General features: G+C 36.5%; 1 protein-coding gene across 1 annotated transcript; it reads right to left on the minus strand.

The window, feature by feature from the left end:
• Positions 1-12,851: 12,851 nt before the first annotated feature.
• Positions 12,852-16,500, minus strand: LOC143065324 (thromboxane A2 receptor-like). Its single transcript, XM_076238837.1, has 2 exons — positions 15,550-16,500; positions 12,852-13,309 (listed from the first exon to the last, which is right to left on the minus strand). Exons 1-2 carry the CDS (start codon positions 16,489-16,491, stop codon positions 12,968-12,970), a joined length of 1,284 nt encoding a protein of 427 aa, XP_076094952.1. The 5' UTR covers positions 16,492-16,500; the 3' UTR covers positions 12,852-12,967.
• Between the last annotated feature and the right edge of the window lie 590 nt (positions 16,501-17,090).

The raw sequence follows: 17,090 nt of genomic DNA on the forward strand, positions 1-17,090 counted from the left end.
ATATAAAAGCATAAGTGGTCAAATATAAAAGGGGGTTACAAACCACCCTAGAACCGCCACCACATCATTTTGTTTTTCAGAATAGCTTTAACTGCAGTTATTGAGAAAGGAAGATAATTCAAAATATTGTCTAGATGTGTTTCTAACTAAATGCGTGCAATTTTAATCTTTCACATATCAAAAAGAAATCAATCTTTTTAGCACATTTGAAAAATAAGATTTTGCAGCCTATTTGTTTCTCATTGTTAATCTGCCTCTTCCAATACACTACAGTCCTCTGAGTATTATCGCTCTATTGCCTATGCTGGGTGTTGCAACAAAGGTGAATGAAAATATTTACAGATGCAAGTTAAAAACAGTTTAATTGTGTTATTAAAGGATACTAAAGTTCTTTATCTTACCTCGTATACATTTCCAGGAATATGATTGATTGGTTAATAGCGTCCGCGTGGAGACCGTGTATATCTCATATTAGGTTAGTAGGGCGGCGGGGCTTATTTCATACACGGTTAGTAGTGGTGTTACGTCCCTTAATATTCCATATTAGGTAAGAAGTGAGGCGGGGCTTATTTCAAACACCGTTATTAGTGATGTTACGTCCCTTTATAAAAACAAAACAGAAAAAATCTTAAAGGTTTCAACAGACAAAGAAATTGATGATCAAGATTGGAATAATTTCATAAAACACATTTAAACCTTACAAGTTGTTATTGTTGGCATCTTTTTTTGTAGGATCAATGGAAGTAGTTTCTTAATGCTAACAGTAATGAAGACTTGCTCATTTTGATAGGTATCTAGTCTAAATTTCACACGTTAAGATAGTCGGTAAGATAAATTCGTTACATAGTATGCTAGTGACGTAATACGGTATATATCGGGTCAGTTAATTCCATATGGGGATTCGAGCATACCTCATATGGAATTTACTGACCCGATATATACCGTATTACGTCACTAGCACACTATGTAACTAATAATACCCCCTACTTGAACCGCTAGTGAGGAACTATCCACCATAGAATTGGTGCATCTGTTTCATAGGTTCCATATCATTAACTCTCTTGGAATAAGGAATGTTTGTATGTTGATGTTATGGCACAAAAATCATGTTGTGTCTTCTCTACATACTAATGTAGTACTAGTATGCAGCTCTTGTGTTTTATTCTGACCATCGTAGCCTTAAATCCGACTACTCTCGGCTACAGCTTGGTACTTTAAAATTTTTAGCATTGATGTTACACTTCTGGTTTCTTGATAGTAGTTCATTAAAAACCGGGCTGATCTTCTTTGAACACTCTAGTTTCTGTATATTTAGGTTGGTTAAAGGGTTCAAAACTAAGAATGCATAATCAAGCAATGCTCTAACAAGAGTTGTGAAGTATACAACTTTTGTTAGTTGTTGACTGTGATGCAGGTTTCTTTGGATTAAGGCTATAGTTAAATTTTTGTATTTTTAGATATATGCTTTCTATGAGTGTTCGAATAATTGGTTTTAGAAATTGTTACACTGCTGAATCAACCAATCAATTCTAAATGATGTTCCTGGATATTATAAATTTTGGGGTGCAGTTTACGCATTTTGGTTACGCGAAGAAGTTGGCTGGGTTGAAATTCAATTTGACAATCATATTCCAATCTTAACAAGATGTTCTTGTCTTCTTGTGTCATTTTTAGCTCACCTGGCCCGAAGGGCCAAGTGAGCTTTTCCCATCACTTTGCGTCCGGCGTCCGTCGTCCGTCGTCGTCCGTCGTCGTCGTCCGTCGTCGTTAACTTTTACAAAAATCTTCTCCTCTGAAACTACTGGGAAAAATTAAACCAAACTTGGCCACAATCATCATTGGGGTATCTAGTTTAAAAAATGTGTGGCGTGACCCGGCCAATCAACCAAGATGGCCGCCATGGCTAAAAATAGAACATAGGGGTAAAATGCAGTTTTTGGCTTATAACTCAAAAACCAAAGCATTTAGAGCAAATCTGACGGGCTAAAATTGTTTATCAGGTCAAGATCTATCTGCCCTGAAATTTTCAGATGAATCGGACAACCTGTTGTTGGGTTGCTGCCCCTGAATTGATAATTTTAAGGAAATTTTGCTGTTTTTGGTTATTATCTTGAATATTATTATAGATAGAGATAAACTGTAAACAGCAATAATGTTCAGCAAAGTAAGATTTACAAATAAGTTAACATGACCGAAATGGTCAGTTGACCCCTTTAGGAGTTATTGCCCTTTTTAGTCCATTTTTAACCATTTTTCGTAAATCTTAGTTATCCTTTACAAAAATCTTCTCCTCTGAAACTACTGAGACAAATTAATCCAAACTTGGCCACAATCATCATTGGGGTATCTAGTTTAAAAAATGTGTGGCGTGACCCGGCCAACCAACCAAGATGGCCGCCATGGCTAAAAATAGAACATAGGGGTAAAATGCAGTTTTTTGGCTTATAACTCAAAAACCAAAGCATTTAGAGCAAATCTGACGGGGTAAAATTGTTCATCAGGTCAAGATCTATCTGCCCTGAAATTTTCAGATGAATCAAACAACCTGTTGTTGGGTTGCTGCCCCTGAATTGATAATTTTAAGGAAATTTTGCTGTTTTTGGTTATTATCTTGAATATTATTATAGATAGAGATAAACTGTAAACAGCAATAATGTTCAGCAAAGTAAGATTTACAAATAAGTCAACGTGACCGAAATGGTCAGTTGACCCCTTTAGGAGTTATTGCCCTTTTTAGTCCATTTTTAACCATTTTTCGTAAATCTTAGTTATCTTTTACAAAAATCTTCTCCTCTGAAACTACTGGGACAAATTAATCCAAACTTGGCCACAATCATCATTGGGGTATCTAGTTTAAAAAATGTGTGGCGTGACCCGGCCAACCAACCAAGATGGCCGCCATGGCTAAAAATAGAACATAGGGGTAAACTGCAGTTTTTGGCTTATAACTCAAAAACCAAAGCATTTAGAGCAAATCTGACATGGGGGTCAAGTTGTTCATCAGGTTCAAGATCTATCTGCCCTGAAATTTTCAGATGAATCGAACAACCCGTTGTTGGGTTGTTGCCCCTGAATTGATAATTTTAAGGAAATTTTGCTGTTTTTGGTTATTATTTTGAATATTATTATAGATAGAGATAAACTGTAAACAGCAATAATGTTCAGCAAAGTACCATGAAGTAAGATCTACAAATAAGTGAACATGACCAAGATGGTCAGTTGACCACTTTAGGAGTTATTGTCCTTTATAGTCAATTTTTAACCATTTTTCGTAAATCTTAGTAATCTTTTAGAAAAATCTTCTCCTCTGAAACTACTGGGCCAAATTTAACCAAACTTAGCCATAATCATCATTGGGGTATCTAGTTAAAAAAATGTGTCAGGTAACTCGGCCAACAAACCAAGATGGCGGCCATGGCTAAAAATAAAACATGGGGGTAAAATGCAGTTTTTGGCTTATTACTCAAAAACCAAAGCATTAAGAGCAAATCTGACAGGAAATAAAATTGTTGATCAGGTCACGATCTATCTGCCCTGAAATTTTCAGATGAATCGGATAATCGGTTGTTAGGTTGCTGCCCCTGAATTGGTAATTTTGAGGAAATTTTGCTGGTTGTTTTTGTTATCTTGAATATTATTATAGATAGAGATAAACTGTAAACAGCAATAATGTTCAGCAAAGTAAGAACTAAAAATAAGTCACTTTGACGAAAATAGTCGATTGACCCCCTAAGGAGTTATTGCCCTTCATAGTAAATTTTTAACAATTTTCTTAAAATTTGAAGATTTTCAATAACATTTTCCACAGAAAGTACTGTTATAGATAGAGATAATTGTAAGCAGCAAGAATGTTTAGTAAAGTAAGATCTACAAACACATCACCATCACCAAAACACAATTTTGTCATGAATCCATCTGTGTCCATTGTTTAATATTCACATAGACCAAGGTGAGCGACACAGGCTCTTTAGAGCCTCTAGTTTTATCCGTCTTTACAGAACACAGCCATCTGCAAATAAATGAACTGTTAATGACTGTACATAGACAAGTAGGTCGTTGATAAAAAGTAGGAACATGATAACCCATTAGTACGCTGCTCTGTGGTTCTCCTGGTTGCACAGACACAGTGTTAGATGTTTTCTTATTATTATTCATTTATAGTACAGGCCTCACAAGGGAGTATTATCCTACTGTTGTATGTTCATGTTCGATTTGAGAACAATAAATGTGGGAATTATAGTGAAACAGTGCTTCTTTCAAATAACGTCAAAACCAGTTTGAACATCTGTCGAAGATGTACCACTAGCACACCCTTTTAAATGATTCAATGGTTGTTCAGCTTACTAGTCATGCTAGTTGTTTTGACATTGATTTCAAGAATATGCTGGTGTCTAGGAAAAAGGAATATCGATATACTTTAGTCCTGGCATAAGGACTGAGAAATCGTGTTTTGTGTTCTCTTACTGATTGTCAATTTGTATGCCCATGCTACGTCAATCTTTAAAGACCCAAATGTTGCAAAACCCCTATCCTACCTCCATGACAAATATGTTGTTGTCCCCGCAGATAAAGCCCCAAACAACATCGTTTTTGTGTGTAAAACTCATTACATTAACTGCTTGATAAACGAATTAGGTATTGACAATTCACTTGGAAACTCAACATATACCCTCACGACACTTACCAAAGAGGAAATCCTGGATAATCATAGGTCTGTTCTGTGTTCCTTTGGAATTTCAACCAAAGATGAAGAACTGGATCTGCCATCACTGTATTGGATACCTAAACTACATAAGTGTCCTTACAAACAACGGTATATTGCTGGGTCTTCCAAGTGTTCCACGAAACCTCTTTCTAAATTATTAACATCTATTTTATCAGCAATCAAAGACGGGCTTCAAAGTTATTGTGAAACTGCCTATTCTAGAGGGGGCGTGAATCAGATGTGGATACTTAAAAATTCCAAAGATCTTTTAGAGTACATACAATCTATCTCTCTTTCATCTTGTAACAGTATTAAAACATTTGACTTTTCTACTCTTTATACTAGTATTCCACATTCCAAACTAAAAGACAAATTGAAAGAGTTGGTATTGCTTTGCTTCGTAAAAAAGAATGGCCAACGTAGATACAAGTATCTTGTTTTAGGGAGGGATAAATCCTACTTTGTAAAAAATCACTCTGATTCCAACAAAAACTTTGAAACTGATATTATCAAGATGTTTGATTTCTTGATTGACAACATATTTGTTACGTTCGGAGGACGTGTATTTCAACAGACTGTCGGCATTCCAATGGGAACAAACTGTGCCCCTAGCTCTACTTGCCGACTTGTTTCTTTATTATTATGAGGCTGACTTCATGCAAGAACTTCTTAGGAAGAAAGATAAGAAGTTAGCAATATCCTTTAACTCCACTTTTCGCTATATAGATGATGTTCTTTCACTAAATAATTCAAAATTTGGTGACTTTGTGGAACGCATCTATCCAATCCAGCTAGAGATAAAGGATACTACAGATACAGTTAAGTCGGCCTCATATCTTGACTTTCATCTAGAAATTGACACTGAGGGTCGGTTGAAAACAAAACTTTACGACAAAAGAGATGATTTCAGTTTTCCAATTGTGAACTTTCCATTTCTAAGTAGCAACATTCCAGCAGCACCTGCATACGGGGTATATATCTCCCAATTGATACGATATTCCCGTGCTTGCATTTCCTATCATGATTTTCTTGATAGAGGGTTGCTGCTCACAAGGAAGCTATTAAACCAAGAGTTCCAAATGGTGAAGTTGAAATCATCCCTTCGTAAATTTTACGGACGCCATCACGAGTTGGTTGACCGTTATGGAATAACCGTTTCACAAGTGATATCGGACATGTTCCTTACGTCGTAACTACAATCCCCTTCCCTTTCATGAATGTGACCTACCGAATTAGACTATTTACCGGATTTGTTATCACATAAGCAACACGACGGGTGCCACATGTGGAGCAGGATCTGCTTACCCTTCCGGAGCACCTGAGATCACCCCTAGTTTTTTGGTGGGGTTCGTGTTGTTTATTCTTTGGTTTTCTATGTTGTGTCGTGTGTGCTGTTGTTTGTTTGTCTTTTTCGTTTTTAACCATGGCGTTGTCAGTTGTTTTGGATTTATGAGTTTGACTGTCCCTTTGGTATCTTTCGTCCCTCTGGTAGATGTTAGTGTACTATATAAACATGATTACTTCACATTGAGCTCTCCTTATCTTCCAATTTAGTGTCTGTAGCATTGTTAGTTTTTCTACAATCATTTAATACAAATAATGCACAACAGCGTTGTGTAGCTTCTAATTTGTTTATGTTGTCCTTAGTAATCGGATCCAATATGGTGCTAGAGTATTCCATAAGGCATAGTAATACTAGGACAGTTTTTTTTATGTTTTGTTTGAAGATAAGCTCCGGTGGAGTTGTTTCAGTCATTGCAATATTATCAATTTATTGAGGGTATGGATGGGGTTAAATGATTAAAGAATAATGCCCTTAAAAAATGAAGATTAGAGAATAACGGGCAAAAAATTAGAGAAATGCGTGGTCTAATTTTTTGAAGATTAGAGAAAAAGGGGTTATTTTTTTGAAGATTAGAGAAAAAGGGGTGAAAATTAAATGTTCATACAGAATAACAGACCCCCTTTCAGACCCTCATGATATCTCTAATAACTTTATCTAATATAACGATTTTTGAGACAGGTAGGTAGTTGTATGCATGCTTGGCTACGACCCCCGTTCTTTAGTATTGGAACTTCATATGCATTTTTCCAATCAGATTGTATAAATGTACCTTGGTCGACGGAGTTTTGAAAATTGGTGCAAGTATGTATTTCAGGAGGTTTTTTTCTTCAATAATTTTGTAGAGATTTTCATCTGGTCCTGATGCTTTATGTATGTTAAGATTTAACAGCAGTTTGTGTATTCCATTTTCCCATGTTACGATGTAGTGTTTTATTTTCATACGTTGGTATGTATCTGATTTCATTTCTATGCGATAGTCTCTTCTTTTGCTGTTAAATGCTGAGGAAAACTAAGTATATTTGCCTTCATTTTATAATCCGAATATGTGAGCCTGTATGTGTTTCTTAGTAGCGCAACCCCTCCATTTCGCATCTTTTATTCTTTATGAAGCTATAGAACTTCTTAGCATTAGATTTCTGCTCTGGGCTTATGATGACATGGATCTTTGGTGTATGTAGAATACTTTTTATTGTATTCTTTTGTTGGATTTTTTTTTGGCTAGTTTTGTATCTCTTGATGTATTTGTTGTTTTGTTTTTGTGTGTTTTGAAAAACTGTTTTTCCTTCGTGTGATTCGTTTTATTGTACCATTAATCAAAGGTCAATGATTGAAGGAACCCTGTTGAAGACATTTTCGATGGTAAATTTTGGTCCTGGACATTCTTGTGAATTTCGATTTCATGAACTCCCACATCTTTGATATTGAGCTCTGTTGTACAGGCCATATAATATTTTGGATAGTTAGTGTACATCATATTTCATTTTTTCTATGTATGTAAACTTTTGTTTAAGTTGGTTTTTGGGTGCATAACTAAGTCATTACTATCATATCGCTCTATAGAGTAGCTTTTGAATATTACAACTCGCTCACCACAGTTACCATTTTGGCATTTTGGCCACGAGCATCACTGAAGAGACATGTATTGTCGAAATGCGCATCTGGTGCAAGAAAATTGGTACCGTTAATTTTATTACTACCACTGGGTCGATGCCTCTGCTGATGGACTATTAGTCCCCGAGGGTATCACCAGCCCAGTAGCCAGTACTTCGGTACTGGCATGAAAATACGGATTTTTGTGTTATTAAAATTTGCTGTTACAAAATATTAGAAATTATTTTAAATTATGGAATGTATCTCCCTCATGCAAAGCTCTGATTCCTTTCACGGATTTGGCTACACTTTTTGGACCTTTTGGATTATAGCTCTTCATCTTTTATATAAGCTTTGGATTTCAAACATTTTGGCCACGAGCATCACTGAAGAGACATGTATTGTCGAAATGCGCATCTGGTGCAAGAAAATTGGTACCGTTAATTTTATTATCAGACTCCCATGTCTGCATCGCACCGTTTTACGGTGTTTATATATTCCACTAAAAACAAAAAATTAAGAAAATGTGTGGCAAATACGTCTTAGGCATAGAATTCTTGGGAAGAAAAACCTTAGTGTAAATTTCCAATATTTCAACATTTTACATATGGTGAATTTACAGAAAAATAATTTATCAATTATACTTCATGTCAACACTTTTACTCGGGGACGACATTCCACTTACATCATCATCAACACAGTGGTTCTAGATTCAGATTCAAATTCAATATTTTATAAGAGCCTCGCCACTTTTAATACATAAACGTGCAGTACTTATAAGTATATTTTCACTATAAAGTAAACTAAATAGTTAAAGTACTTGCATGCCATTCTATAAATAAAAAATGTATTAGTTATTCAAAAGGGTTGTCAAACATCATTTGATTGCAGCAGCATTAGTTATTATTAGCCGTCAAAAGTATTAACAGTAGATTAAGTAAGTTTGACCATTAGTACCTAATGAGAGTTGGACATGCAACCTTTATTAAAGAAAATATGATATTCGAGTTGACGACTGTGAAGAGAACAGAGAGAGGCGACCTGGAGAGACCGACGGCAGCCAGGAGAGAATGGTACTTGCGGTATTAGGCTTGGCAGGACAAAGTGCATCTCCTGTGAAGAGGAACTTTCACTACACGCAATAAACCGATATATATATATTAAGACACACTTGAGGCTGTGCGAGTGCGAGGAATGATGAACAGCCTATAGGACAGACTCATGATACGAATAAAGAACGGGAAAGGATAGCGAGCACGGACATGAATGTACATGTTTTTTGTGGGAAAGTCTGCAAGAATGCTAGAGGTTTGAAGATCCATCAATGTATAATAAAATGTGAGCCAACCCATTCCGGCAATCAACGCACAGAGAGATCTGGTCAGACGGAGGAGGAGACCATCCAGGAAGCAAAACACAGTGATGATAACCTCCATGTGAACCAGGTTGAGGAGTGAACACATAGCAGTGGCGGATCCAGGGGGGGGGGGGTCCGGGGGTGCGCACCCCCCCTTTATTTTTGCCGATCAATGCATTTGTATCGGGACATATGTTTTGCACCCCCCCCCCCTTTTGCCCTGGGTGCCCTGGGTTAGCACCCTCCTTTCGAAAATTCCTGCATCCGCCCCTGCATAGATCAGCTTAGAGAGATAAAACAACTTATATAAGGAGAAGAGCTGTGATAGAACCAACAGTCAGATGATAAATATCAATGTCAAGGAAGGAAAGCATCAAGTGGACAACAAGTGAAGGCAAAACGATGTGGAAAGCTTTCGATGAAGATCTCGAAAACATCTTAGAATCAACACTAGCAGGAAATTTATATAGAAAGATAAGAGCAATGACGCCCACTACTTACAGCGTAGGAAAGGACATAATTGCGTTGAATACCTCTGGAAAAGAGAGAGAACACAAGGTCATAGTAACCGTAGACAGGGGAAGATCAAGGAACTGAGGTCCCCTCTGAAGGTTAAAGAAGAGGTATATAGATGCTATGGAGGAGACAAGTTTCCTTTACAACAGTTAAAGAAAAAAAACCGGGAAAATTGAAAACACTTAAAAGAGCATAAACACATAGAAGAGACCGAAAGAAAAGGGCAAAGGAAAGAGTTCAAGTCACAGTACACCCTTTACAGTATATGAAGAGATTATTTGGAGCAAGAAGATCTGGTAAATTAGAAAACTCAAAGGAAGAAGTACAAGAACATCTCAGAAAGATTCATAGTGATGAAAGGCGAGAGAAAAAACTGGAAGAATGTGATAAATTGGTACCTCCAGAGGAACCGAAAAAACAATTTGATGAGTCAGAACTGAAATTCAAAGAAGTGCATGATGTTCTGAATAAAACAAGAGTAACGTCAGCACCAGGTGCACACGGGATTCAGTATCGGGTATACAAGAACTGTCCGAAGCTGACCAGACGATTGTGGAAGCTTTTTAGTTTGGAGAAGAAAGGCGATAGATGCATGGTATAAAGTGGGAGGATATTGTATTCCTAAGGATGAGAACTCTAGGAAAGTTGAGCAGTTTAGAATCATCTCTCTATTGAACATAGCTGTTTTAGGGCAACAAGGTTCCTGCTAAGCAACCAATACATAGAATTATCAGTTAAGAAAGGAGGCATGACAAAGGCATGCCAGAGGTATCCGGATGTATTGAACATACTAGTGTTTTGACACAGATCTTAAGAGAAGCAAAGGAGAAGAAAAGCGACTTAGCCGTACTTTGGCTAGATCTTGCAAATACCTACGGATCCATCCCTCACAAACTGTTAGATTTGTTATTGCAGAGGTACCACCATCAGGACAATGTTGCAAGAATACGTTGATCACATTGAGATGAGATTTACAGCAGGAGATTCCCCACAGCATGGCCGAGACTAGAAGTAGGAATATAAACGGTTGGAAGGAATGATTAGCTGGACCAGAATGAAATTCAAACCTAATAAGTTGGCTTGGCGTACCAAAGTGAGAGATGAAACATTCCAACTAGCAGGGAAAAGATACAAACAGTTGGTGATAAACCCGTGAAATATTGGGGGATAGTTTGACGCTAGTACACTAGCAGACAGTGGAAACACCAAAATGCACACGCAGTTAGTAGGCTGGCTGCCGAAGATAAGCAAGAGTGGCCTGCCAGGAAGATACAAAGTTTGTCTGTATCAACATGGGGTCTTGCCAAGGAAACATGGTCGTTATTGGTACTCGAGTTTCCAGTGTCCAAAATCGAGGTTTTAGAAAGAAAGATCGGTGCGTGCCTCAGACGTTGGCTTGGCGTACCAAGAAGTTTCAGCAGCGTAGGCTTGCATAGTACTGGGACTAAACTGCAATTATTACTCAAGGCGTTGACTGACGAGTTTAAAGTAACAAAAACACGACTGGTCATGATGAAAGATGCCAAGGTTAGAGGAGCTAAAGTGACGATCCGGACAGGAAGAAAGTGGAAAGCAGAGGAAGCAATGAAAGAATCAGAGACAATTCTTTGACACAGTGTCATTGTCGGTGTCACAGCAGTAGGGAGACAAAGTTTTGGTATGACAACTAAACCAAGATGGGATACAGCAGATGAGAAGGGAAAGAGATATTTGGTACAGAAGGAAGTACGACAGATAGAAGAAGAGAACAGGAACATCAAGGCGGTAGGCATGAAGCAGCAAGGTAGTTAGTTAAATTGGTAAGGTGCTAAAAGCAGGGCCTCATCCTGGAATGACATTTGGAGTTTGAACGGGTATTGTTTAAGCTTCCTATTGAGATCAGTGTATGATGTACTACCACGTCTATCAAATTTCTATACATGGGGGTTGATAGAAGATCCAATGTGCACCTTATGCAAATAAAAAAACAGCATCTCTACAACATTTGTCATCATGTCAAGTGGAACTTAAATAAAGTATGTATACATAGAACTTAAAACAATAGCAGCGAGTTTTGACATCATCAGGAGGAAGAAAAAGGCAAAAAACTTTGTGAAGGCTTGAGAGAGCAAGAACAGCACACCTGAATTGGTGATTGGGATTCTTGCAACAGCAACATACTGGCAATGTACTGCATATATATTCAGCAACGTATGAGCTTCCCTGCAGGAATAGCAGCAACATCGCTAAGACCAAATATGGTACTATGGTCACAGGGAACTAGACACACAATATTGCTGGAATTGACAGTCCCTTGGGAAGAAAGGATGGATAAGGCACATGAATGGAAGATGACAAAATACCAACAGCTTGTAGAAGATTGGGAACAGAGGGTTGGAGGACTTGGTGCTTTGCTATTGAAGTAGGGTGCAGGGACTTTTCGGGACATACAGTATGGTAAGCTCTAGGGACTTTATGAGTGATAGGAGCAGAGAGGAATAAGGCTAATTTCCGAAGTGTGTAGACAAGCAGAAGTGTCATCACAGTGGATATGGAGGGAGAGAGGTGAGATCTGGAAAAGTGGCAATAAGAGATATGTGAAAAATGACATTTTGTGTAAATAATGGACTTATGAAAGAAGAGACTTTTTATTAGCTCAGATGAAAACACCAATCAGTGACAGTGCAGCAGTTACATATCGGGAGAAATGTAAGTCACCCATTATAGGTTCAGACTGTTAAACTGAGCCGGCGCACATCTGGAGGTTGCTGTGGAATAGCGCCGAAACAGCCGAGGAAGGAGGACTCCATTTGAATGATAATTGAACTGGATCAGAATTATAACGATGTTCAAAAGGTAATGTAAATGATACAGAAGGCCCGAATAGCATGATTTATTTCAAGGACAGATACAAGGTCAATATGTATAAGTGTAAGTTACTATAATTTTTATACTTCACTAGAATGAAATTCAAAACAGTGTGGCTGTGGCCATTGATTGACACATTAAATTCATTCATTGACTGGGACAATTTAGGTGAACGTTTGTATGTAAAGACCACTGCTCACTATGTACTTTTTAAAGACACTTAAACTATGGGGTCACCAAAGGTTCTCAACACCTTAATAAAGTAATTCGAAAAATTAATCAGAAATAACACGACGTTTTGATTTATATCAATTATATAAATCAAAACATAAAGGTTATTCCTGATTGATTTTTCGAATTATTTTATAATTAAAGGCGTTAAGAAACCTTTGGTGACCCCACAGTTTAAATGTCTATCGTAGGTACGTCGTGAACAGTGGTCGTTACAGACAAACGTTCACGTAAATTGTCCCAGTCAATGGATGAATTTAATGTGTCAATCAATGGCCACAGCCACACTGTTTTGAATTTCATTCTATATTAAATGACATATTCATGACCCTGTATGTATATAGTATTAGTAAGTGTTGAATCTGTTAAAACAAACTTAAATTGATGTTCTGCCACTGCGGCACTTTTCACTATAATCATTATATTTATGTCTCTGTTTACATTCGGTTACCATCGACGTCAAAGGAATAGCACCTAACTGCAGTGCTGTTGCATCATGTTTACCAACTTCTCTAGAGGAACAATTAAATCTTCCAAACGTCTTACAGATGATACTGGATTTTTTAATGTAATGTATTAAACGAGTCAGCGTGTTTCCTCTGAACAAAAGATACACCCATGGGTCAAGAACTTGATTCCAGCTGGCAAGAATAAGTGATAAAATGTCAGCTTTTTCATTTCTTGGGAAACTATGGCTTTGGTTGATAATTATCCTGATCTGAAATAAAAACAGATTTTTGCTATTCATTTATTTGTTATTTCATGTTGGTTGTAGGGACTTCATCATCGAACCTGCAGAACCGTTAAACACCATTGTGAAAGGGGAAAAATCTGAATGGCAAAATGTAATTAGTGGAGTGCCCCAAGGCAGTGTACTTGGACCTGTTCTTTTCATTATATTCATAAATGATTTACCAGATGTTGTGGAGTCTATAGTAAAAATTTTCGCAGACGATACTAAAATTTATGCACCTACTTCTAAATCTGATGTCTTACAGAATGATCTAGATGCCCTCTACGATTGGTCCAAGTTATCGGACATGAAATTTAATGTGAACAAATGTAAACAAATCCATTATGGAAGAAATAATCCTGAAAATGTTTATACCATGAACAATATTGATATCATTAAAGATGAACAAGAAAAGGATCTTGGAATTATTTTTCAAAATGATCTTAAATTTTCTCAACATATATCAAGTAAAATAAATAAAGCCAATAGTATACTTGGGCTGATTAACCGAACTTTTATCTTAAAAGATCAATATACATTTTTAAGACTATACGTTGCGTTGGTACGACCACACGTGGAATATGGAAATACAATATGGTATCCGCATTTAAAGAAAGATATTAATGCTGTAGAAAAAGTGCAGATGAGAGCAACTAAATTAATTCCTGATATACGACATTTAAGCTATGAAGACAGATTAAAAGTACTTAAACTACCTTCCCTAACTCACAGAAGGCGAAGAGGTGATATGATACAAGCTTTCAAAATATTAAAAGGATTCGAAGATATATCTTATGGAAGATTTTTTACTGTCATCAGTACAAATACCCGTGGGCATAATTGGAAATTAGCAAAACCTAGATGTAACACTTCTTTTCGATTAAGACATTTCTCACAACGAATTATTAATGATTGGAATAACCTACCAGTTGAAGTTATTTCATCAAAAACTGTGGAAGCCTTTAAAATTAGTATAGACCGTCATTGGGAGTCAGTCATGTATCAGTTAAGAAATTGATGAGGACACAAATAGTTTTCTATATAACTTTTTAATTGTGTGAAATATTGCACCAAATCATGCAGGATTGATGATTGTATCAGTTTTGAAAGTGTACCAAAATATGGTGGGCTAAAAAGGATAGGATCCTTCCATATGAGCCCCACAACGATCTTACGGGTATCATGTTCAAATAATTCCTTTTGTTTTCAATATGATATAGTTCTACACAAGGGATGATACATTTGGAGACTATGAGACTTTTCGTCACTTTTTGTCTGGCGTTGTTTAAGGTTCGTTTCAAAGTTACAGAAGAATATGTCTCTGTTGACAGTTTTTTGAAATTAAGTGTTGTTTGCTCTGACGTGCTCGTGTCATTTCATTTTGGACCCCCTTTGATAAGGTTGTTACAGTTTTCGTGACCCTTCCTACTTCAAATTTAAGTAGGGAGTAACCGATGTGTTTTAAACAAAATATCAATTTTCTTTTCACCTTTGCTACCGATGACAAAATGTATATCCTGTTTCTTAAAATCATATACATTGTTCACTTCTAAGTGCCCCATCTTTAACCAGGACATGAACTTAATAGCTTAATGATCATGGTGTTTATGTTTTGGCTATATAAGCTTCCTGCACTTCCTTGCATGGTGATATACTAATCATAATATCTTAAAAATACAATATTAGGAAGCTTGTACTTGAGTATAGTAAGGTTCGCCAAACAAAAATGTCAACTATTTTGTCCAAAAAAATGTTGAAGTAAACTATTATTTCTTGTGATTATGGTGAAAATTAAATAGTAAAATACTGATTAAAACCAATATGACACTTTAAAATCATCGGTTAAACCCCAAATGAGACAAAAACCAAACAACAAATCCACCAAAGTAGTTTTCTACAACTAACTTATATATCTAGCAAACTTTTACCCATCCGATCACCTGAATTGACTTTTATTTTCTTGTGGTGAGATCTGATCATGGTGTTTATGTTTTGGCTATATAATGGCTTTAAACGTTATTTGCTGCGAAACTGCAATACTTTCAATTCATAGATCCCGTTACCCCAAATTATCAAATATTAAAGTATCACAAGGACCATATGATTTACGGTTCCGCAGAAAATCTTTTGTCAACCGTGCAAAGGCTGTATAGCCAGTAAGGTCGTTTAAATTTCCACCATCAAACTTTACCCCTGACATGTATCATGAATACAACATTACTTACCATAAATGGTGCCCAGCAGACAGTAAACACAATAACTATCATGATGAGAAATATTGCAATAGAAATGTCTTTCTTTGATCTTGCTCTCCTGTTTGTTCTGTTTGATATACTTTCACGTCTGACATGACTCTTACTCTCGGAAATAAGCCTTGCAATCACACGCAGGTTTAGCACTATCGTTAAAAAAATACTCCCTAACCCTAGGAAGGAATAAATGAATCCAGATATTTTATCTTCTGTTTTGTCGCCAAAGTAATTGAAAAAGCACCATGAATATGGATAGTGTGCTACATTTTCACCCAAACCAATTAAGGGCAGAATAGCAATTAATAAAGAAAAAACCCATACTCCAATTATCAAACTGTTCGCAAAAGTTCGTGTACCAATCGCATAATATGTCAATGGAAGAAGAATAGCTAAAGCCCTATCCACAGCCATCGCACTGACCAAAAGCACGGTCGCTAATCCTGCAAAGATCATCATGACTGCCATGTAATGACATAGCAATACATTTTCTGACAAGTTAACTTTTCTTGCAAAAACTGCAAAAACGACTGGTGACGTTGTTATAATCCCGAACAGATCGGTCAAAGCTAATGCTATTACAAATCTAGAAAATATGCCCCATTTGTGCTTTTTCTTGAAACGGACAAGAACTATAATTGCCAGAATGTTTCCAAGTACTCCAAGTGTGAATGATACCACGGATGTAATCGGAACCGTTGCTTTTTGGTTTGTGGTAGTGTTCACAGTAGGCCAGGTTATGTTATCTGTTTTTGTTAGTCCGTCCATATTCTTCGAAAAGGAATGAAAGTCAGGAAAAATTGCAGTAGTCAAGTTATTATTTGTTATTTCCATAACTTTGACGTTCGTCCCAAAATACTGAATGTCTTCAATTCCTCTTCCCTTTCGGTAACTAGCCACTATTTTATACATGTGCATGTCATTAAACTTCCCTTTATAAACTCACGTGACTTTATTTTCCCTGGGTTTTTTTTAAGTATGCATACTTAGTTATTAATTTCTGTGTCATTTGGTCTCTTGTTGATTGCTGTCTCATTAATTATTTATTTTTTATGATGATATATTTATGACGAATAAATATTTTAAAACTAATTGGCAATAATACCACATCTTCTTTATTATATATTTAATTGGTTGTTGAAATCGTGCAATTATATTTCTCTTCAATTTTGTTTTGGTTCTGTATCTTTCCTGTCAGGGGACCACCCATTATACGCTGTCGTTCACACGCATGACCACTCTTTTCCATCCCGCCAAATTCATTTGACAGTATTTACGAAGTTGCATCAACAGAAAATAACAAATATTTTTTTAGAATTGATCCTACGCAAGTTTTCATATTTAAAAAAGAATGAACTACGCTTCATCCAGGGGAAAATATAAAAACATATCAATAAGTAGCCTTATTTTTGCTGGCGAATCCGTGATATGTCCAGAATCCCAGAGTGGTTTACATCTTACATTAAATAGATTACAAAAATATTGCAACGAAAATCAGATTTCCTATGGATACTAAT

Source organism: Mytilus galloprovincialis, chromosome 1, assembly GCF_965363235.1.
Source record: "Mytilus galloprovincialis chromosome 1, xbMytGall1.hap1.1, whole genome shotgun sequence".
In the NCBI taxonomy this organism is placed as follows: Eukaryota; Metazoa; Mollusca; class Bivalvia; order Mytilida; family Mytilidae; genus Mytilus; species Mytilus galloprovincialis.

Bases quoted from the DNA above. Each gene is read 5' to 3' on its own strand.
- LOC143065324 (XM_076238837.1), bottom strand. From the start codon at position 16,491: ATGCACATGTATAAAATAGTGGCTAGTTACCGAAAGGGAAGAGGAATT. The intron at 13,310-15,549 runs GTAAGTAATGTT...TTTTTATTTCAG, and splicing joins TCTGCTGGGCACCATTTATG to ATCAGGATAATTATCAACCA.